Raw genomic sequence first — 22,737 nt, forward strand, 5'->3', positions numbered from 1 at the left:
TCTATGCTGTTTGCTGCAGGGTGGGACTCATGGTTTTAGGTGGCAGCGGACACGACATTGAATGACATCGAATCACTCAGTGGGAAAGTGATTCCCTCTTCAATTCTTTTTCAACTCTTCTGAGTCTCTCTGGGGGAGAATCTTAGTGGGTGCTCACGTGTTTAACGCCTCTGTGACCCTAATTCCCTTCCTTAACCAGACAGAGCAGAGCTCCAGCTCAGCCCTGAGGCAGACAACAGCGTCGAATCAGAACTTGTGAACCTGGGGGTGGGGGCACCATTTATTGTCACAGTCAGTCTCTATTTGTGGCAGCTGATGCTGGTTTTCCATTTCCAGGAGCCAAAAGATTTCTTTTTTAAAATACGTGCATTTCTATTAGAGAGTGGGTTTATTTAAAGACAAATATGAAGGAGAGTCCCACCGTGGTACTTGAGAAGGTGGCAGGCAAATGACTGAAGTTTGGAAAACCTTGTTCTAAAGTTGAGGGCCCAATTATCAGATGCAGGGCCGGGAAGTGGCGAGGTCCCCAGTCCCAGGGCACAGACAGATGGAAACCGGAGGCTATGAAAATAATCCAGGCAGCGGCTGTGGACAGGGGTGACTCTGCAGGCTCACACGGCCCCTTTCAGCCAGGACTGCATGAGTTCGCGATTCTCATTGTGTGGGGTCACTTTCCCAATTCCACGGCGGGACAGTGTCATAGCTGCAGATGCAACATCATCAGAGGTGCCCCAGTCGAAAGGTTGAGGTTTTGGGGGCTGCCTTTCTTTCTGGCAGGGTGACCTTACCGCCCTTGGGCCTGCTGGTGGGAAAATGTTGCAGTGTGATGCCAAGTTCATGGGGATGGCTTCCCAGCTGGCTCAGCATCTGCCCTGGTCTTGAGTGTTTCATGGAGGGAATCCCTTCCTGTCAGTTCCCCTAAACCCTCAGTTCAGGGCATGAACTGCCAGCTCTCGGGTTAGTGGGTCTGTATGGGCTGGGTACCCTGATGGAGGGATGCTCGTTAGTCAAGGTTCTCCAAGAAACAGAACGAATTGGCTCATGCAGTTATGGAGACTGACTGCAGGGTAGGCAGACTGGAGACCCAGGGAAGAGCTGACGTTGCAGTTTGAATCTAAAGGCCCTCTACTGGCTGAATTCCTTCTTGTTCTATTCAGGCCTTCAACTGATTGGATGAGGCCCACCCACATTATGGAGGACAATCTGCTTTTCTCACAGCCCACCAATTTAAATGTTTCTCTCATCGCCAAACACCCTCACAGAAACATGGTGGCCCAGCCCGGTTGACACATAAGGTTAATGGTTACAGATTCTTTAGGTGAACCAGACACACAGCATTAAGTAAAACAGAGTCTGTTTTAAATCATTCCCTTTTAAATTCCCTTCCACCCCTTCAAGGAGAAAAATCTCAGCTTTGTGTTAAGACGTCTTTAAAACTTCCCAAACACGTGCGATGTCCTGTTGCAGCCAAGAGAGAGAAAGCTGGCCTTGGGCTCAGAGCTGTCAGCGGCTACAGTTTCCAGCTGGAATCTAGTAACATTGTTCTGTTGTCATTGTATTTCTTTTTCCCAGCTCCCTCTGTTTATGGCAGGCAACCCTGACTTTCCATTTCAGTCCCAACACAAGGTTTCCTTTTATAAAGATGTAAGGTTAAAAAGCGACGAGCCGCCAGTAACATGGGGGGTACACGGGTACGCCTGACATAATGAAGGCGGTGCAGAGATGGCTCGTTTGGGGAAACGTCAACGTAAGCCTAGCAGGGACCGTGTCTCACATGTCCCCACATTGTCCACACGCCCCGAGCTGCCTGTGGTCCTCCTTGTACTTCTCTCTCCCCTGGAGACAGCTCGGTGCTTTATTTCCACTTGGTGACTGCCGCCTGAGAGCGGTGGCCGTGGACAGGAGGAGAGAACCCTGGCCGTGTGGGGACAGGAGAGGCCTGGGGGTGGCGGTTCTAAGAAAGCCCTGGACCGTGATGCTGGCTGTGATTGGTGTACATACACAGCGCCTGCCATGCACCAGACGCTGTTCTAAGCGCTCTGGCTCTGTCATCTTCCAGCAGTCCTGGGAGGTAGGCGTACCATTGTCTGCCCCATTTTACAGATGAGGAAACTGAGGCACTGAGTGGTTATGCTGCTCGGCTCCAGGCCGGTCAGTCCGGCTCCGCCTGGGCTCTCACTGTGTTTGCACGCACTGCTTCCTGCTCGTCTTCTCCCCTTCGGCCCCTTCCTGTGTCCACTTCCACGGAGCTGAGCCCTGGCTTCCTGGGCTTGGGGCTCCTCGGGCCTGGCTGAATTGTAGGCAGTGATCCCTGGTTCTTAGCTTACCGGCAAAAGCCATCCACAGAAATGACAGCTGTTGTCACTTAGGAAAGAGGAAAAGGCATTTAGAGTGAGTGCCACCGATCTCCTGGGGATTTCTTGAAAGTCCCTGACACGAGATGCTCTGTGAGGGACAGGACATTCGTAAGGTAGTGGCTGTGGGGCTGGGGAGCACCCCGAGTTGGACACCTGCCTCCCCCCACGTGGCCATGTTGCCTGCCTGCAGATCCACTACCAACCCTCTCTGGGCTGGGGTGTGGGTTTGCTGGGGGCATAATTCCAGGGAGCTCCCTGGATGAGAGCAGCCAGCCTGACCTCTAATTGTGGGGTCAGGCAGCGGGCATCGGCAGAATGGCGGTTACTAGGTCTTCAGCAGAAGCTGCCAAACTCGCAGACATTCAACAAGTATTTGCTGAATAACCCTGGGTGCTGGGGATACGAAAAGGAGTAAGACATGGTTTCTGTCCGTGGGGACCTCTGACTCTAACGGATCCATGTCTCCCCCTTCAGTTAGCTCTTGCTGTGTAACAAAGCGTCCCAAAATGCAATGGCTTGAAACAGAAAACCCTGATTTAGTTCATGATTCTGCAGGTGGGCCCTGTGGGCTGGGCTCAGTTGGGCTCTCTCTGTGTCTGTGGTCAGCTGGTGGGTCCTTTGGGAGTTGGCTGGTCTAGGGCAGCCTCCGCTGGAAAAGCTCGTCTCTGTTCCACGTGGTCTCCTGCCCTCTGGCAGCCCAGGCTGGGCTTGTCCGTGGGGTAGCTGAGCAGAGACAGTGGAAGTGCGTGAAGCCAGCTGAGGCCTTGGCTCAGAATTTACAGTGTCACTTCTGCTGCCTTTTATCAATAAAAGAAATCACAAGGGCAGCCAGGGTTTGGTGGGTGGGGAAGTCGATTCCACCTCTTAATAGGAGGATTCGATTTGCTGCAATTTTGCTAAAACCTTTTGTGCTTATGAACATGGGGGATATTGGTCTGCATTTTTCTTTTCTTTTCCCATCTTGCCTGGTTTGGGCATCAGGCTAAGGCAGGCCTATCGCATGAGTAGGGGTGTCCCCTCCTCTTCTGTTTCTGGAAGAGTTTGTGTAGAGCTGGCATTATTCTTCCTTAAGCATGTGGCAGAATTCACCAGTGAATTCTGGAGTTTTCTCTTTGGGAAGGGACCCTCGGCTCTTGATAAGTATGTCTTCCTCCTTTGGTTTCAAACTTGAAAGAGAAGTCTAGCTCCATTCTTTGACTTCTTCCTAGCTCTCTAGCTCCTTGAAATCTGATTCCTTCAGTCATTCATTCAACACATCCTTCTTGAGCCCCGTCTATAGACCAGGCGCTGTTCTAAGTGTTGGGAATGGCAAACACGTGCCAGGTCCCCGCCACTGCAGCAGGAGAGGGAAATGACACCACGCACAGGAGAGCATCAGGTGGCGGGAGGCACCACGGGGAGGAAAATGGAGAAGGGCTTTAGTTTATTTCACTGACATTATTATTACCAAGTTTGCCATTTGAGCTCTTTTTCCATCCTGATGCCTTTTTCTGGTCTCTCCTCCCTCGGCTTCTGCTTCCAGTCCCCCCCCATCCACTCCTGGTTTTCTCCACAGCTGTGCCCACTCCTCAGCCTCCTTCACCGGCGTTTTCTCGTCCATCGCCCATCGCCTCCTCTCTGCCGGCTTTCTCCCTGGGTGGTGTTCTTTATCCGCCAGTGGCTTGTCTCCCAGCCACACACCCGGGACACTGGCATTTCCGTTCCCAGCTCCTGTTTTCGGAGTGACAGCCCCCCTCCCCGCCATGTTTCCAACTGCCTGGACACATTTCCACCATCGTAAACCAGACATTTCTGAAACCCAGTGAACTGTTTGCCTCATCCTTCAAGTGTGCGGCTGCTGCTCCAACCCAAGCACATCAGTGGAAACAGCGTCCACGGTGGCCCACGCTCGGGGCCCCCAGCATCCGGACCCCTCAGCCCCTCTGCGGGCCTTGTCACTGCCACTTGCTGCAGAGCTCTCCAGGTCCCCGCCTGCTGCCCACCGCCCTCTTCCTGCCGGAGTCCAGACCTCATCAATCTCACCAGGGCTGCACCACCAGCTTCCCCCCAAACACCCGCTTCTAATCCATCCTCCAGACTGTGGGATGTTTTTTTCTCTTCTAGAGGCAGATCTGATTATTTTCCTGCTTAAAAGCCTTCCCCATCCCCCTGCTGCCTCCACTTATGATGCTTCTGTGCCTTGGAGCGTCCTGCTCCCAGTGCCTGCGACAGCCGGTCCCTGCGGCTCTGCCTGGGAAACCGCCTATCCCTTGAGACCCAGCTTAGACGTCGCTTCCTCCAGGAAGCCTCTAAAACTGCCCTACCCCAACACAGGGCTCAGCACAGCTCCCTCGGTGTTCCCACAGCACATGTGTCGTTTCATGTTTATTTATTTATACACCCCGTTCTTTGTGTACTGGGCAGCTCCCAGGGGACACGGAGCCTGCCCGACTCATCCATGCATCACCAGGGCCCGGTACATGGTGGGTGCTCGGTGAATGCTCATGGAGTGAATAATTGCTCCATTTTAAAAAAATGAGCCAGAGGCTAGCAACCAGAAAACTGCAGTCTGAGCCTGCTACCTGGATGATGTGGACAAATCCTTAACTTTGACTTCTCGCCTGCAAAGTGGACCATAGTCCTTGCCTACCCTTACGACAGGGCTGTCACCTCACTGGCAGGTGTTTACCTTACGTGCACTTTCAGCCTGCAGGACTCGTGGGTGACTTTGTGTTCTCTGCTTCCCTGTCGCCAACTTGCTCCACCAAGCGTGTCCCAATTCCTGGGCCCCAGAATAATGACACTTAGCAACGGCCAGCATCCAAAGCCACATGTGGCCCCAGGAATTTGGACCGATCTCCTGATCAGGGCTTAAAGTAACAGGACCTCAGAAGGGAAGAGAAAGCCCAGACAGGATGGGCCACATGGTGATTTCTCTGATGCCTGGTTTCAAATCCCAGCTGTAGCCTTTACTAGCTGTGTGACCTTGGGGAAGTTGCTTAACTTCTCTGAGCCTTATTTTCTTTACTTGTAAAATGAGACTAATCATAGCACCTACATCAGAGTGTTTGTGTGAGGAATGAATAAGTTAATACATGTAAAGAGCTCAAAGAGTGCCTGGTACACACTAGGCAACAAAGGTTAGCTATCATTATTGTTGATGTTGTGGTTAGTCCAATGGATGAAAGACTCAGGCCTGGATATTCCGGGCTGGCTGCTGTCCAGATGCCAGGGCAGGAGGCTGAGCTGACCTCTGCCTTCCTGAAAACAGAGGCCAACGCCGCTGTCCCCTCCGACTGCTGTGGGCGGTGGGAGGGGCCTGGGTTCCAGCCAGCCTGGGGTTAAGCTGCCAGCTCCAGTGGGCCCTGGAGTCCCTCTGGCAGTGTGGCCTTCCCCGGGGTCAGTGCCCCAGGCTCCCTGGCCTTTTGAGCGGGAGCTGTGGGTGGAGCGCTTCTGGGTGGGGGATCTACCCCGGGCCCCCAGATGCCAAACATCTCAGGTCTGTTTGGAAAGGCCCCCCACCTTGGGATTGTCCTTTTGCCTACAATTCCGGGAAAAGGCTCCAGCTCAGGCTGAGAACGGGGCCGTGGTTTAAATTGTAGGAAGAACGCCCGAGGGTGGGACTAGAATCGGGTGGGCCGAGGGCCCAGCGGTCATCTTAACATCGTGTTCTCTCCCCGCGGGAAGCAGCTGGCTCCCCCTCCTGCTCTCTCGCATGGAATGGCGATGGCACAGTCGCTGAAGCAGCTTCCTTTAGCAGCAGCTGCGGGGCTGGGCTCCCAGCGGTGGGGATTTGAGTTTTTATGAAGGGAAGGGGAGGAGGGGACCCTTACACTGCCCGACGGCAGGTCCTGTGGCTTCTCTTCACCGTTAGACCCTGCTGGTGATGTCCCACCGTCAATGGCAAGTCAAATGTTGCTTCTGGGGGAGGGCGGGCCAGTGAGACACTGGCAGGGCTTTCTCCACACCCAGAGGTAGATGTGCGGCAGACACACACACACACACTTCACGCCAACATTGGACCAAGGCATAGCAGGACAGCATTCCTAGTTAAGAGGCGGCAAGGAGATGCCAATTCATGGCTGTCCTGTTTGTTATCGGAGGTCTAGATGGACATTTCTGGGAGTACCATCCCTCATCCCGGCAACTAGCAGCCTTTAGAACCTGAAATTCACTGAGCCCCGGATACTCCATTCTGTGTGCAGAACTTCCATAGCCTCCCCTCCCCCGACAATGCCTTGCCCCTCCCCCACTCCCTCCCCTTCCCCCTCCCGCCCCTGCTCACTCCAGTCCTGTTGCCCACAGGACGCTGGCTCCTGCTCCCGGAAACCCATTTGCTGCTCCTCCCATTCCAGTTACCGATTCTTTTTCCTTAAAAAAAAAAAAAATTAAGTCTTTAGTTCAATGTCCCGTGTTCTCTGTTGTTTTATGTGATTCTTTTTATGGGCGTTTTATAGACTGGGGAGTATTTAGGCTTCAATCTGAAGACACCGTACCAGGGTTCCGACGGTGCACGTAGGTCAAGCTGGGGGGGCCAGGTGTTGTGTTCTGCGAGATCCAGCTGAGTTTCTGGGTGGAAAGGAGGTGCATTGTGATAAATGTAGAAAACAGAGCTGAGTGCCTTCAACTGTGGCTGAATGAGTCCTTTTGGCAATCAAGGGAAAAGCTTTATCCACAATCCAAACCCGTCTCACAGTAGATCTGTAGAGACAGCCCAGGCTTCAGCTGGGCGGTGAGCTCCCAGGGTGGAAAATGCAGGAGACTCTATTTTCTGTACAAGTGCAGACTAACGCGTAGTTCTTAATCAGGCCCAACCACGTCGCAGCTTTAGCTGAAGGCACCGTGCAGACAGGCCGCCTCCCCGGATCTCTTCTGCCTGGTGCAAAGCTCGAGGGAGACCCAGCCAGAGGGAACGGATGCAGAGGTGACCGGACACTGCCTGTGCCCTCTTGCCTGATTTTAATTAGGCCACCGTGTGAGCAGGAAACAGGATGGTAGAAATATGCCCTCCATTTGGAGTTGGAGAACCAGGGGTTGGCGTCCCAGCTCTGTGAACTTTGGCACATCGCCCGAAGACTTTGTGAGCCTCAGTCTTTCATCTGTAAAATGGGGATAATGATACCCTGCCCGGCCAGCTTCACAGGGTTGACACGCAGATCCAATGCAAGACACGCTGTGTAAACTGCAGCTCGACCTTTCATCATGAGGAGTTTCATTTCACGTGGGTTGAGCCCTCTGGGCACCGCCCCCCCGCCCCCCACCCAACCCCGCCACCGCCAACCCGGGGATCCGCTTTATCTCCTACACGTGTTGGGGTTGTGCTGTCATCCTGTGCCCTGCCCACAGTTAGAGACGAATTTGCTGGTCTTCCCTGCAGAATGCTTGTCTTGCTGGTCCCGTGACAGCACAGCTGCTGAGGCTGCACATGGCAGAGAGCAGAGGAGGACAGAGTTGGGAGAGAGGGACTGGGTGGATCGAGGACGCCGCGAAAGATGAGTCTACCCACAGGCTTGTAACTGAAGCCGTACATTTACTCTGCATCTGGGGTTCTGCAGGGCGAGAGCTGGAATGATCAAAGACTGGGAAGGAACTGAAGAAACGTGGAAAAGAGATGGGGCCACGGTGGTGGTGGTGGGGCAGCTAATAAAGCTAGGGAAAAGAAGAGTTTCTCCAGAAAAAGAGGCAATCACAGTATACTATTTGGCTCTGCAGTGTACGATGCTGACACGATCATAACGTAAGTGATAATTACTGACGTGAGCATGACAAGGCTGTACAGAGATGCTGGGTGAAAGATGACTTCCTAGGCCGGAAGTCAGTGATGTTGTTAGATTAGATTGTAGATGCAATGAGGAGCTGGAAGTGCGTGCAGATGGTTTGGAAACATGGAACCGTGGGGGGAGAACAGGTGACAAGGTTAAAAGCGATTGCTTCTGGGGATCGGGACGCGGGTGGGGAAGAGGCTGTGGGTTTTTGTCATATGCCTTTGGTTCGATTATCTTTTGTTTTTTTTCTTAATTATCATGTGTATTATGTAGATCAGAACCCATTTTTAAAAGAGAAGTTCTGCAAGTCTTAAGACTCTGATTTCTGGACAGGAACTTGAAAAGCTCATCTGTTTCGGTCTCCCACCTTCAGACAGGTGAAGGCCCAAACCCAGGTGGCCTTTCAGAACATCCTGCTCAGCCCCTGAAGGAATTGCCAAAGGAAAAACAACATGGTTGATACTAGTTGATGAAAGCAGTGCTAGAAAGTCACAGAGGCCTTTGTGAAATGGTCATTGGCTGTTGAAAGATTCTCTTGCACCCTCTGAGGGGTCTCCCACTGAGGTGGAAAGGGCAGTTGGAGTGGGGCCAAGAGACGCCCTGGTCCTGGCCTTGCTCCTGCTTTGCTGTGGGATCAGAGCAAGTCATGGCCCTCTCTGGCCTCAGTTCCACCTCTGGACAATAGGGCTTTGAGTTTTCTGAGGGCCTTTACGGTTCATTTGTAGGACTATAAATGACAGCAAATAGCTTTCTGTGCACCGGGCACAGCAGGGCACAGAGGGGGAGCTAGGTAATAAGCGAGTGAACAGATAAGGTACTTTCAGACTGTGAAAATCCTCTTAAGAAAATAAGCCAAGGGGATGGGATAGAGAATGATGGGAAAGACAGTGCTGGAGGGGGCAAGGGTCCTTTATGTCGGGTGATCAAGGACGCTTCTCTGAGGAGGGGATATTTCAATCGAGACCCAGACAATGCGAGAGAGGGCCTGCTGAGGGTGGAAGGGAGAGAGTGCTCCAGGGGACTGAGACCAGGCCGGTCCCGCAGAGCACAGAAGCCCACAAGGACAAGGGGAGGCAAGAGGGATCAGCAGTCAGTATGACAGTTTTTGAAGGGAATATAAATTTCTGTGAATGGCAAGGATAAATTTGATGCCACCCTGGGTTTGGTGGGCCGGCCTTCATCCAACATCTTGCCCGGGGAGTTGTCTGATCTTCAGTATCTCCAGAGAGGGTCCCAGAGTCCCTGTGCAGGAGGAAAACATGCCCTGCATGTGTTGTAGGAAGGAGAAGGCACCCCTGGGAAGAGCCCTGGGAGTGGCGGAGGCTGGTCTACATAGGCCAGAACTGTGCTTCCAGGAGAACTAAGGGATGTTAGTCAAAGACTTGATGTGCAGGCTTCACCCACCTGGCCACACACAGAGCTGGTCCAGTACCTTCACGCTCTGAAGACCCTCTGAGGATCAAGGCTGGCACAGCACGCACAGTGTCCAGGATGCTTTGCAGTAAATTCAGTTTAAATTGAATTGAATCAGATAAAAAAATTAAAAGTAAGATCAGTTTAACGTACATATCCTTTGACCCAGCACTCCCACTTCTAGGAATCTGTCCTTCAGATATACTAACACAAGTGTGCAAAGTGCAAGGGTGTTTATTGGCAGCGTAGTTTGGAGTGGCAGAAAGTCTGGAAGCGACCTAAATGGCCATCAGTAGGGAACGAGTTGAGTAGATTGTGGCAGAGCCAGACAAGGAAATACCAGGCAGCTATTCCAAGAACAAGATGGATTCATCCGTGCTGGAAAAGGATGATCTTGGAGGGCGTTATTAGACGAGAAGAGCTAGGTTGGAGGATGGGCTGTCAGCTCCACACCCCTGCCCCCCACTAGCCCTGGAGCCCCCCCAGCCAGGGGAACTGGGGCTCTGTGAGAGCAGACACACCCACTCCCCAGTCCAGGGAGGAGGTAAGGGGAAGGGCAAAGCCTGTGCCGTGGCCCTTGAATGGCTGAGCTCCATCGATCCAGAAAGTGGACACTGGGTGCCCCCTCCAGTCAGGAGCGAAGGAGTGAAGAGTGGGGCATGAGGCCAGAAGTGTTATTCTGGTGCAGCTCCCTCCACACGGAAACCTGAGGAGTGGGGAATAAGTATTTCCACTTAAGAAATATCTCTGGAAGGATGCACAGGAAACTGGGGAGAGTGGTTCCCTGTAGGAAAGGACCTGGGAGACTGGCGTCAGGGTAAGTGATGACGGGAGACTCCCTTTGGTGTAGAGATGCAGGAGTAAGGGGTCATTTTCAGTCCCTCCTAAAGGGCTCTCCTCTATTTATGAAGACCTCCCTCCAATGCCTCTGGTGAGGCTGCTAGCAATGCCCTAGGTCCACAAGGTCTATCTTTGATTTACCTCATTTTGTTTTCCATTGAAGTTTTGAATTCCAGGCATCATCACGGGAGAGTGCTAAGTAGGTGACATTTATTTCTCTATTCCCTAACTTTCCTGGACGCCCAACAGATCAAACCAACGTCTAGTCACCCTAGAATGCCCCGGGCCTTTCTCTTATTCTGGACTCAAGCCCTTACTTGACCGCTTATAAAAACTTACCCTTTTCTCTGAAGAGGGTTATTCCTAACATCTGGAATTCCAACTGAAATCACTCCCAGGTGTTACAGCAGTGCCTCCCAGACGTTGGGCATTGGAAAACCACCCTCAGAATTAGTGCCAACACCAAGGACCACCTGTTCTTTTATTTACATAATATTTTTATTAAATGACTCACTTCTAAAATTTCAATAAATTTGTTTTAAAAGGATAGTTTATACCACAGCTATAAACGGTATTACTTCTTATAAAAAGAAAGAACTTTAAAAATAAATATAATAAAATCTAAAGTGTTGTTAAATTCTAACTACACACTATGGCCTCCCCAAAGTTCTGCTTTTTCTTTTTGCTAAAAAAAAAAAAAAAAGAAATTGGATATGTCTCAATCATCTGGCCGCCTTTTGATCTCATATCTTTGTGAAACTCTGGTGCTTAGAAACTTTTATTCTTTACATATTAGACTTAAAAAGAAGCCCAGAGAGTGATGTCAGCATCATAGTGGAGTGAGCTCTCCCCTTAGAATCTCCTCTCTAAGATACAGTGAAAAGGACATTCATGTACAAACAGAGGACACTCACGCAAAACACAAGACATCTGAGAGATCTACACAGCCATACATCTGAAGGTGAAGGTGCTGGACCTCAGGAGGAAGTGGAAGGAGGTAAGGGGATCTCCTCTGCCTCCTGAATGGCAGTGACCCCAGGAATGTGTGCAGCTCTGAGAGGAGAGGGGGGTGAGGCGGCCCTCTGTGGGAACACCTTCGCTCTCCAAGTTCTCTCACAGGCTGATGGGAAGCCCCACACAGAGGTGGCTAAGCTATTACTGGGTGTCTTCATCATGCCAGCAACCCAGAAAAGCAGATAGCGAGGGCAGAGCAGAACGCCCCCGGGATTGCATAGGCAAAAGAAAGCGCTCCTCCCCCCGCCCTGCACTCCAGCTCAGCTGGTGGGCCAGAGTGCCTGCCTATATGATAGAAAAGCAGTGGCTGTGAGTGAGCAAGCCAGGGTTGCAGCAGGTTCAGAATACACGGCTCTTGACCCCCACCCAGTGGCGGCAGGTGGAAGCTGCAACCAAATACTACCACTATGCAGAGGCACAAATCCACGCCATCAAACAATATGAAAAAATATTTTAATACTTCAGACCAGAAGGGAAATGACAAGTACCCAGAAATCAATTGTGAAGGCACAGAAATCTACAATCTAAATGACAGAGAATTCAAAATAGCTATCATAAAAAAAACTCAATGAGTTACAAGGAAATACAGATACACAGTTCAATGAAATCAGGAACTTCTTCACAAAAGAGACTGAAACTATAAGGAAAAACCAATCAGAAGTGTTGGAGATGAAAAACACAATGGATGAGATAAAGAAAAGTCTGGAATCCCTGAATAACAGAGCTGATATTATAGAGGACAGAATCAGAAACTTGGAAGACAGAAATAATAGAAATGCTTCAGATGGAGGAGAGCACTAAGACTAAAAAGAAATGAAGAAATTCTCTGAGAAATATCTGACTCAGTTAGGAAATGCAACAGAAGGATTATAGGTATTCCAGAGGGAGAAGAGAAGGAGAACGGAGCTGAAAGCTTGTTCAAAGAAATAATAGCTGAGAACTTCCCAAATCTTGGGAAGCAGCTGGAAATACAAGTGAAAGAAGCTATTAGACGTCCTAATTATATCAATATTAAAAGACCTACTCCAAGATGTGTAGTAGTAAAGCTGGCAAAAGTCAATGACAAAGAAAAAATACTAAGGGCAGTAAGGCAGAAGAAAATAACTTATAAAGGAACCTCTATCAAGCTTTCAGAGCATTTCTCAGCAGAAACCTTACAGCCTGGGAGAGAGTGGAATTATGTATTCAAAATTCTGAAAGACAAAAACTTTCAGCCAAGGATACTCTATCCAGTGAATATATCCTTCAGATATGATGGAGAAATGAAAACTTTCCCAGACAAACAAAAGCTAAGGGAGTTCATCACTACAAGACTCCCCTCCCCACAAGAAATGCTCAAGAAGGCCATCATAACTGAAAAAAAGAAAAGAAAAGAAAAGAAAGGGGTTACAAAGCCTTGAGCAAGGAGATAAATAGGTAGACAAAATCAGAAAATTGCAGCTCTCTATCAAAACAGGTTAGCAAACAATTATAATATTGAAGATAAAGGGAAGGAAAACATCAAAAATAAATATAATCTCATCATTTTTAACCACAAACTCACAACACAAGATGGAATAAGTTGTGACAATAATAACCTAGAAAGGAAAGAGGAGAGGGATGGAATCAGCTTAGTCTAAGCAAATAAGAGGCTATCAGAAAATAGACTGTCACATCCATGAGATTTTTGATACAAACCTCATGGTAACCACTAAACAAATAATCAGAACAGAGACACAAGTGATAAATAAAAACTAAGAAAACCATCCTAGAGAGCTACCAAACTGAATCGGTAGTCTGAAATACATGGGACGAGGAACAAGGGAACAGCAGAAGAACTGGAAAATGAGCGATAAAATGGCAGAATTAAGCCCTTATGTATCAATAATCACTCTAACGTGTAAATGGATTGAGTTTTCCAATCAAAAGACACAGAGTGGCAGGATGGATTAAAAAACAAGACCTAAAAATATGCTGCCTCCAGGAAACTCATCTCAGCTCTAAAGACAAAAAAAGGTTCAGAGTGAAAGGATGGCACTTATAAATATGTATGCACCCAACACAGGAGCAGCAAAGTACATAAAGCAACTATTAACAAACCTGAAAGGAGATATTAACAACAACACAATAATAGTGGGGGACCTTACACTTGCATCACTGGATAGACCATCCAGACAGAAAGTCCACAAGGAAATAGTGGATTTAAATGAAAAACTAGACCAGACGGACTTGCTAGATCTATATATAGAACACTCCATCCAAAAACAGCAGAATACACATTCTTCTCAAGTGCGCATGGAACATTCTCAAAGATTAACCATAGGCTGGGAAACAAGGTAAGCCTCAATAAATTTAAGAAGTTGAAATCATATTAAGCATCTTTTCCAAACATACTGCTATGAAACTAGAAATCAACTAAAAAGAAAAAGCTGGGAAAGTGACAAATATGTGGAGACTAAACAGCATGCTACTGAACAACCAATGGATCATTGAAGAAATTAAAGGAGGAATCACAAAATATCTGGAGACAAATAAGAATGAAAATACACCATACCAACTCATACAGGATGCAGCAAAAGTGGTCCTAAGAGGGAAATTCATAGCAATACAGGCCCACCTTAACAAACAAGAAAAATCTCAAATAAGCAATCTTAAACTACACCTAACAGAATTAGAAAAAGAAGAACAAACAAAGCCCAAAGTCAGCAGAAGGAGGGAAATAATAAAAACTAGAGCAGAAATAAATGAAATTGAAACAACAACAAGACAGTAGAAAGGATCAATGAAACAAAGATCTGGTTCTTTGAGAAGATAAACAAAACTGACAAACCCTTAGCCAGACTCACTAAGAAAAAAAGAGAGAAGGCTCAAATAAATAAAATTAGAAATGAAAGAGGAGAAAGTACAATGGATACCACAGAAATGCAAAGGATTATAAGGGAATACCGTGAAAAACTATATGCTAACAAATTGGATAATCTAGAAGCAATGGATAAATTCTTAGACTCATACAACCTCCCAAAACTGAACCAAGAAGAAATAGAGAATCTGAATAGACCAATCACAAGTAAAGAGACTGAAATGATAATCAGAAACCTCCCTCAAAATAAAAGTCCAGGACCAGATGGCTTCTCTGGAGAATTCTACCAAACCTTCAAAGAAGATTTAATACCTATCCTTCTCAAACTATTCCAAAGAACTGAGGAAGATGGAACCCTTCTAACACATTCTATGAGGTCAACATCACCCTGATACCAAAGCCAGACAAGGACAACACAAAAAGGAAAATTACAGGCCAATATCGCTGAGGAACATAGATGCAAAAATCCTGAAGAAAATATCGGCAAACCGAATACAGCAATAGATTAAAAAGATCATACACCATGATCAAGTGGAATTTTTACCAGGGACACAGGGATGGTTCAACATCCGCAAGTCAGTCAGTGTGATACAACACATTAACAAAATGAGGAGTAAAAACCACATGATCATCTCAATAGATGCAGAGAAAGCATTTGACAAGATCCAACATCCATTTATGATAAAAACTCTTAATAAAATGGGTATAGAAGCACAGTACCTCAACAGGATAAGGGCCATATATGACAAATCCACAGCCAACATCCTACTCAGTGGGGAAAAACTGAAAGCCATCCCTCTGAGAACAGGAACAAGACAAAGGTGCCCACTTGCCACTCTTATTCAACATAATACTGGAGGTTTTGGCCAGAGCAATTAGGTAAGAAAAAGAAATAAAAGGAGTCTAATTAGGCAGTGAAGAAGTGAAACTCCCACTGTTTGCAGACGACATGATTTTATATATAAAAAACCCTAAAGAATCCATTAGAAAACTATTAGAAATAATCGACAACTACAGCAAAGTTGCAGGGTACAAAATAAACTTAGAAAAATCAGTTGCATTTCTATACTCTAATAATGAACTAACAGAAAGAGAAGTCAAGAATACAATCCCATTTACAACTGAAACAAAAAGAGTAAAATATCTAGGAATAAATTTAACCAAGGAGGTGAAAGACCTATATAATGAAAACAATAATGTATCTTTGAAAGAAATCGATGATGACATAAAGAAATGGAAAGATATCCCATGCACATGGATTGGAAGAATAAATATAGTTAAAATGTCCATACTACCTAAAGCAATCTACAGATTCAGTGCAATCCCAATCAGAATCCCAATGGCATCTTCACGGAAATAGAACAAAGAATCCTAAAATTCATATGCGACAACAAAAGATCCCGAATAGCTAAAGCAATCCCGAGCAAAGCTGGAGGCATCACAATCCCTGACTTCATAATATACTACAAAGCTGTAATAATCAAAACAGCATGGTACTGGTACAAAAACAGGCACACAGTTCAATGGAACAGAATTGAAAGCCCAGAAACAAAACCACACATCTACAGAGAGCTGATCTTTGACGAAGGAGCCAAGAACATACAATGGAGAAAGGAAAGTCTCTTCAACAAATGGTGTTGGGAAAACTGGACAGCCACATGCAAAAAGGATGAAAGTAAACCATTATCTTTTACCATACACAAAAACTAACTCCAAATGGATCAAAGACTTGAAGGGAAGACCTGATACCATAACACTCCTAGAGAAAAACAAAGGGAGTACACTCTTTGACGTCAGTCTTAGAAGGATCTTTTTACCATGTCTACTCAGACAAGGGAAATAAAAGAAAAAATAAAGAAGTGAGACTTCATCAGACTAAAGAGCTTCTGCAAGGCAAAGGAAACTGGGAACAAAATGAAAAGACAACCCACCAACTGGGAGAAAACATTTACAAATCATATATCCGACAAGGGGTTAATTTCCAAAATACATAGAGAACTCACACAACTGAACAACAAAAGAACAAACAACCCGATCAAAAAATGGGCAGAGGAGATGAACAGACATTTTTCCAAAGAAGATATACAGGTGGCCAATAGGCACATGAAAAGATGCTCAACATCACTAATCATCAGGGAAATGCAAATTAAATCCACACTAAGATATCACCTTACACCCATTAGAATGGCTATCATCACCAAGACAAAAAATAACAAATGTTGGAAAGGGTATGGAGAAAAGGGAACCCTCATACACCACTGGAGGGAATGCAAACTGGTGCAGCCACCATGGAAAACAGTGTGGAGATTCCTCAAAAAATTAAAAATGGAACTACCATATGACCCAGCCATCCCACTACTGGGTATTTATCTAAAGAACTTGAAATCAACAATTCAGAGACTTATGCACGCCTATGTTCATTGCAGCATTATTTACAACAGGCAAGATGTGGAAGTAACCCAAGTGCCCATTACTGATGATTGGGTAAAGAAGACGTGGTAGATATATACAATGGAATACTACTCAGCCATAAAAAGACAAAATTGTCCCATTTGCAACAACATGGATGGACCTTGAGGGTACTATGTTAAGCGAAATAAGCCAGACAGAGAAAGACAAACGCTGTATGATTTCACTCACATTTGAAAGATAAAGTAACATACAGACAAAGAGAACAGTTTAATGGTTACCAGAAGGGAAGGGATTAGGGTGTGGGCACAAGGGGTGAAGGGGCACATTTATATGGTGACCAACAAATAATAATGGGCAACTGAAATTTCACAATGTTATAAACTATTATGACTGCAATAAAACAAAATTGGCACCTGTTAGACAGCCTAGCACAACCTGGATCTTTTTCCTTGGTGGACTCAGAAGGATTAGAGAGGACTTTCTTCGGTGTTATTTAATGCCCTATCAATGCACCATCCAAAATCACGCCTATAACATTTGAGTTCCACACTTTGTGAAAGGCTGAGTTTCTTTTTCCTTTTCTAGAAAGTTTTAGTTGTCTGTCCATTTGCATTTGTGTCATCTGAGCTGGACAATATCTGAAGCCATTATCATATATGATAATACGTGAAACCTGGAGTTTATGTTTACCCCGCCTGATGAGATTGGCATTTTTGGCCTTCCAGCTGATAGTAAAGTAATGTGGCATTCTGTGTGGTACATGAGCCTTTTTTTCCCCAAGGGTCTGAAACACATCTCTTTGGAGGCAGTGTATGTATGATGGCAGCTAAAAATGACGCAGGCCTAAACAAAGGGGGATTTGTCCTTTTTAAAAGAAATGAAAGAATCTCTGAGCTGGTTCATTGGGTTCCTCCAAGTGACGATGCACAGAATCACAGCTGGGACCACCCAGGCTGAGCTCTGCAGCCACACAGCTCCGGGCTCGCGGTTAGTGAGTCATGAGTCTCGAGGAGTGGCCCCTGTGTGAATCCGGAGGCCTCGATCAGTACCATGAGCCCCAATAATGAGTCCCATGAGTGACTGCACGGTCAGAGCATGATCAGAGAGGACAAGTTCTCATGTACTGATGTCTTTGGTGCCTTTGGAGTATCACTTTCATCCAGTACCACTTTCATTACCTTGGGACAACCCTAGTTCTTGTGCAAGATTTCCAATTTCACTTTGCAGTCACTTCCTGTTGTATGTTATTCAAACTCTCTGGCCATAGTGAAAAATTCACTCTGAAATTTCAGTGGTTTAATATCCAAAAGCTTATTTCTAAATCACAGTATCTGTCCAAAGTGTGAGGCTTCAATGTATCATGGCTGGACCATCCCAGCTACTTCACCAGGGGAGGGAGCATGGAGAACTCACACCTGCTCTTCAGCCCGGAAATGATACACGCCAGCTTTGCTTACAGCTCATTGGCCAGAATTAGTCACAAGGATGCAAACTAACAGCAAGGGAGGCTGGGAAATGTAGTCTTCCCATGCCCAGAGAGAGGAAAATGAACTGGTGATGGTCCGCCACACATTGTGTTTGAATTTTTGGCCAGATGTTGTTTGAATGGGGATGCTTATTAACGGGAGGGGTGTTTGAGTGGGGATTAATTTTATAAATGGTCAGATCATTAGGAGACATTTTTGTACTGGGATCAGTTTGCCTTGTTACGCAGCAGGGACTGTGATAATGAATGCTCGGAGGGTGAGCATCCTCTGATTCCGTGAAATTCCCACGGCATCGCCTGGAGGGGTGGGGATCGAGAGTAGCATTGTAGCTCACACAGAGCTACTCCTTCCTGGCCTGGTGCCTGCCCTGTGCTGCTTCCAAGAGGTGTGACGCTTTTCTGAATTAGGGATTTTCATTGGTCCTCACCCTTCCTCCTCCACAAGGAATTGTTGGTGTCTGGATGCAACATGGAACAGTTCCTCCTGCCAGACTTTGCCCAGTAAAGTCTCCAGGCGAGGGAAGATGAGAAGAGCTGTTTTCGATTTTCTAAAACCCCATTAAAAGTTCCTTGTTTTTCATTTTACTTTTGCTTTGTCTTTGAGAAGTTTAAATTTCTCTCTCTCTCTCTTTAGCGCATCTCTCTCTCCGGGCTTTGAACGCGACCCCTCGCCCCGCGGTGCCCTGTGAAAATGTTGGTGCTTCTGGCTTTCATCATCATCTTCCACATCACCTCTGCCGCGTTGCTTTTCGTCGCCACCATCGACAATGTAAGTTCCCTTTTCTTTGGGCCATCCCAGAAGCCCTGGATCCTAGAGTCCATAGAAGCAGGATTGAGAAACCCCCAGGGTGATTATAATTTGGGGAGGTCCTCCCTACCAAGGCATGCCCGTCTCAGCCCGGGCCTGAGGACTCTTGGCCCAAGTGTGGGGGTTCGGAGCATCCCATGTTTAGGTCTGGATGGGCATTGACCTTGGTCCTCTCATCTCTGAGTCCCCCACAGAGCCTGGCGTAATGTCTTGGGTGTTGGGAGCCCTTTCAGGATGCGGCTTAAATTCAGGCTTCCTCAGGTCAGTCCCTCAACCTTGGCACTGTTGTCATTTTGGGCTGGATCACTCTTGCAGGAGCCATCCTGTGCACGGTAGGATGTTTAGCAGCATCCTTGGTCTCCACCCACTGGATGCCAGCAGCACTCCCACCCCTAGTTGTGACAACCAAAAATGTCTTCAGACACTGCCAAGTGTCCCATGGAGGGGCAAAGTCACCATTGGTTGCGGATCATTGCTCTAGATCCCCAGGTGACCCACCCCAGGTGCTCTCTGCCCCTCCTGGCTCCGACACCTCCTTGCCAACAGGATCCCCGTTGGTAGCCCATCTGGCTGTCCTCTCCACCAGTACCCTTTAGCGTCCAGCTCACAGCCACGTGGCGGGAATGCGTTTGGTCAATGAGCTGTTGGCATGGATTAATATCCATCCTAGCAGGAATTAAAGCTATTTACTAGGGATCGTCTATGCCCTGTACCCTGATCCGAAGCCCTGGCTTCAATCCTGATAATTGCAGACTGCAGGGACATTTAGAGTCAGAAACGCTGCCCAGAAAGCCAAAAAGTGCACCCTATATGTGGCCACCGGTTCTGCCTACACGTAGACTCCTGTTGACGAGGCATCATAATGATAATAGGCCGTCGTGACACATGTCGCCTAGAGTGCTTACCCTGGCCAGGTCCTGTGCAAGGCCCTTTATGTGCAGCACCTCATTGGATTCTCCCTCACATCTGCGAGATGGGTCCTCTCCTGCCACTGTTTTATGACGAGGGCGCTGACCCTCCGAGCAGGTCGGACGCCCACTGGAGTTTACACGGCAACAAGTGGCAGAGCTGGCATTGGAACCCATCCAGAGGCTTCCGAGCCTAGAACCTGTAAGGGGCGATGAGTCCAGTGGTCGGGTTTGGGTTCCTGGAGGTTCTCGAAGAGCTGCTGTGAGTGGCCAGGGCAGGGATCCCATTGATGCTGTGGGTTAAATATTTGGACCAATCATTATCCAAAGGGCCCGTGCTCTGTGAAATAAATGGTATTGAATGTGCTTTTAAAATCTCCTTTTTCTATTTCTTGCATCGAATCCTTTGGGATTCTCAAAAGGTCCCAGACATAGTGAAAGGGATAGACAGACATCAGGGACACAAAAGCCATCAGCCACAGTCCAGTTGATCCCATGTTGGACCCCTGGGTATTTCTTTGACTGTGGCACTTACTGAGAAGACCCAGATGGGCGTTTTTGCCAGTCAGGGCGTCGTGGTATTCATTGTGAGTTAGGAGTTGTGCTTGGCGCTGTAGCTGGGCACGTAGTGGGAGCTCAGCGAACGTTCGTTGCTGGCACGGATGGGTGGGGGAGATTCCAGTCTTTGGGCGGATGGAAAGCGGAAGGAGGGCCATCTCGGGGCAGAGAGCAGCAGAAGCAGAGAGAAACAAAAGCATCTGGATGGAAGACAGGAGAAAGGGATAGACAGACGTTAGGGGCAAAAAAAGCCCTGAAATCTGATCATTTCACCCACACCGCCTTTTCCCTAGATTTCATCCTCTTCCACTGCCCCCTGACATTCCCCTGTAGTTCTTGCGAAACTTACCGCCGTCTGCTCTTGTTGCCGCCACGGAGCCTCATCTCCTCTCCCACGCCCGGTGAGGGCTGGACCTTCTCTTTCCTTGCAGCAGACCAGCAGCTTCGGCATCACCTGGGGGCCTGAGGGGAATGCAGAATCCCAGGCCCCGCCCCAGACCTCTCGAATCCCCAGGGGATGCGCGTGCACGCTGCCGATGGAGAAGCGCTCGTCGCAAGTACTTCTTTACTGCGTGCCGCAGCCCTAATTAGGAGTCAGCGTTTTCATCGTTAACACGCAGCCTTTCCCTGTGTTTCCGTTTTGTCCTCCAGGCCTGGTGGGTAGGAGAAGAGTTCTTTGCAGACATCTGGAGAGTGTGCATCAACAACACGAATTGTACAGAAATCAATGACACCTTTATGGGTGAGTGTGAAGCTGGCTGAGAAGCACTGAGTGAAAAAAGGATGCTCGGGAGAAAGACGTCCTGACTCTCTGATTCCTCACCCCTCCTCACTCCCAGCACACTGAGGCGGGCCTGGCTGAGTGCCCGGTGCGTGCTGGTGCAGGGGACACATAAGCTGGAGACAGGAAGGGTATGGAGAGGCCAGAAGCCGGGGCGGGGGGAGCACCAACCCCACCAAAGTTGGGCCCCACCCTTCTCTTCTCTGTTTCTTGGCCAAGCAGAGTTTCCCTTCCTCACCCTTTCTCAGCTTCAGCCCTCTTCTAGAATCTTCTCTCTGCTCCTCTTTTGTCCAAGTCTTGCCTCTAAGTAGGCTCCGAGACTAGAGTTTATATTTGGGTCACATCCCGCATCTCGGCAGCCTGCTGTGGCAGAAATCCAAGAGCCGGCCCTATATGTGACCTCACTTTGGGCGGGTCGTTTGAGCCCTCGGAGTCTTAGTATCCCCAGCCGTAAAATGGAGCTGGAGGCGGCGGACCCGCCGTGCTGCCTCTGCGCACGGGCTGAAGTACACAAAAATGCTTTGTCAGTGCAGAAAACCCCACTTAAAAACGTGCTGCCCGCTCTCCTTCGCTGTGGATCGAGTGGTTGTTTTCAGTTGCGGAACTGATGGCAGAGGCTCTGTGGGAGCCGAAGCCTGATAAAATACGAGAGGCCCGCTTCCACTGGATGTCTCAGACAGACCACGCATCGCTTAGGGCAAGCGTGTCCCAAATACGACGTGACATACTTATCCTAAAATGTTATTTCTGGTTTATCTGCTGTTCCCATTTAATGGGCATCTCATTTTTGTGTTTGTTTTTGTTTGTTTGCTGAATCTGGCAATCCACGTCAGGGAGCAAGGGACCCTGCTCGCTGGGCCCAAAGTCTCCCCATTCCCTAGTGGCAACCTCAACATTCGTAATGACAGCGGCAAAATACCAATGGAAGGCATCGATTCCTGAAGGTTTACTGCAAGTCGTGGGCTGAGGCCTTTACATAAGTGATCTCAGAGCCCTATCAGACAGGGACCAGTGGCCTGTTTTAAGATGGGGAAACTGAGGCACAGAGCAGAAACCCAAGGCCACACAGCCAGAGCAAATGATGGAGCCAGGATTCCGATCTAGCAGTGACTACTTCTGAAACTTGTGCTCTCTGCCCCATACTGCAACTGTGCCACTGCCCATCTCGGGTCTCTTCGACCGCCACAGTGCCCCATGACCCTGGAAACAGCCGTTCTCCCTGCCCAGCGACCCCCAACTGCCACCATGTGCGTGGGAAGCTGGAGAGCTTGCTGTGCTGGTGGCAATGTTTCCAGGCCTCTATGGTTTGCGTCCCACATCCTCTGTGTGTGATCATTCACCTGTTCTTTTTCTTTAAAGTGACAGAGGTCGGCAAGCTACCAGCCAAATTTAGTCCAAGGAGCTGAGAATGGTTTTTACCTTTATAAAGAGCTGTAAAAAAAAAAACAAACCACAGAACCCAACACCAAGAAGACATGCAATAAGGCACTGTAGGGCCACCGAGCCTCAAATATTTCCTGTCTGGCCTTTACAGAAAAACCTTCCAACCCTACTTAAAAACAGTTCACTTTTTCCTC

At 48.1% G+C, this 22,737-nt stretch overlaps 1 protein-coding gene across 1 annotated transcript in view; it reads left to right on the forward strand.

The window, feature by feature from the left end:
• The window catches only part of EMP2 (epithelial membrane protein 2), a 41,494-nt gene that overhangs the window by 10,022 nt on the left and 8,735 nt on the right, over window positions 1-22,737 (forward strand). Inside the window, exons 2-3 of the mRNA XM_014849934.3 lie at window positions 18,740-18,874; window positions 21,031-21,121. Of these exons, the coding sequence (XP_014705420.1) occupies window positions 18,797-18,874; window positions 21,031-21,121 (169 nt within the window). The 5' untranslated portion in view covers window positions 18,740-18,796. The remainder of the gene's footprint in view (window positions 1-18,739; window positions 18,875-21,030; window positions 21,122-22,737) is intronic.

Source organism: Equus asinus, chromosome 14 (genome assembly GCF_041296235.1).
Source record: "Equus asinus isolate D_3611 breed Donkey chromosome 14, EquAss-T2T_v2, whole genome shotgun sequence".
In the NCBI taxonomy this organism is placed as follows: Eukaryota; Metazoa; Chordata; class Mammalia; order Perissodactyla; family Equidae; genus Equus; species Equus asinus.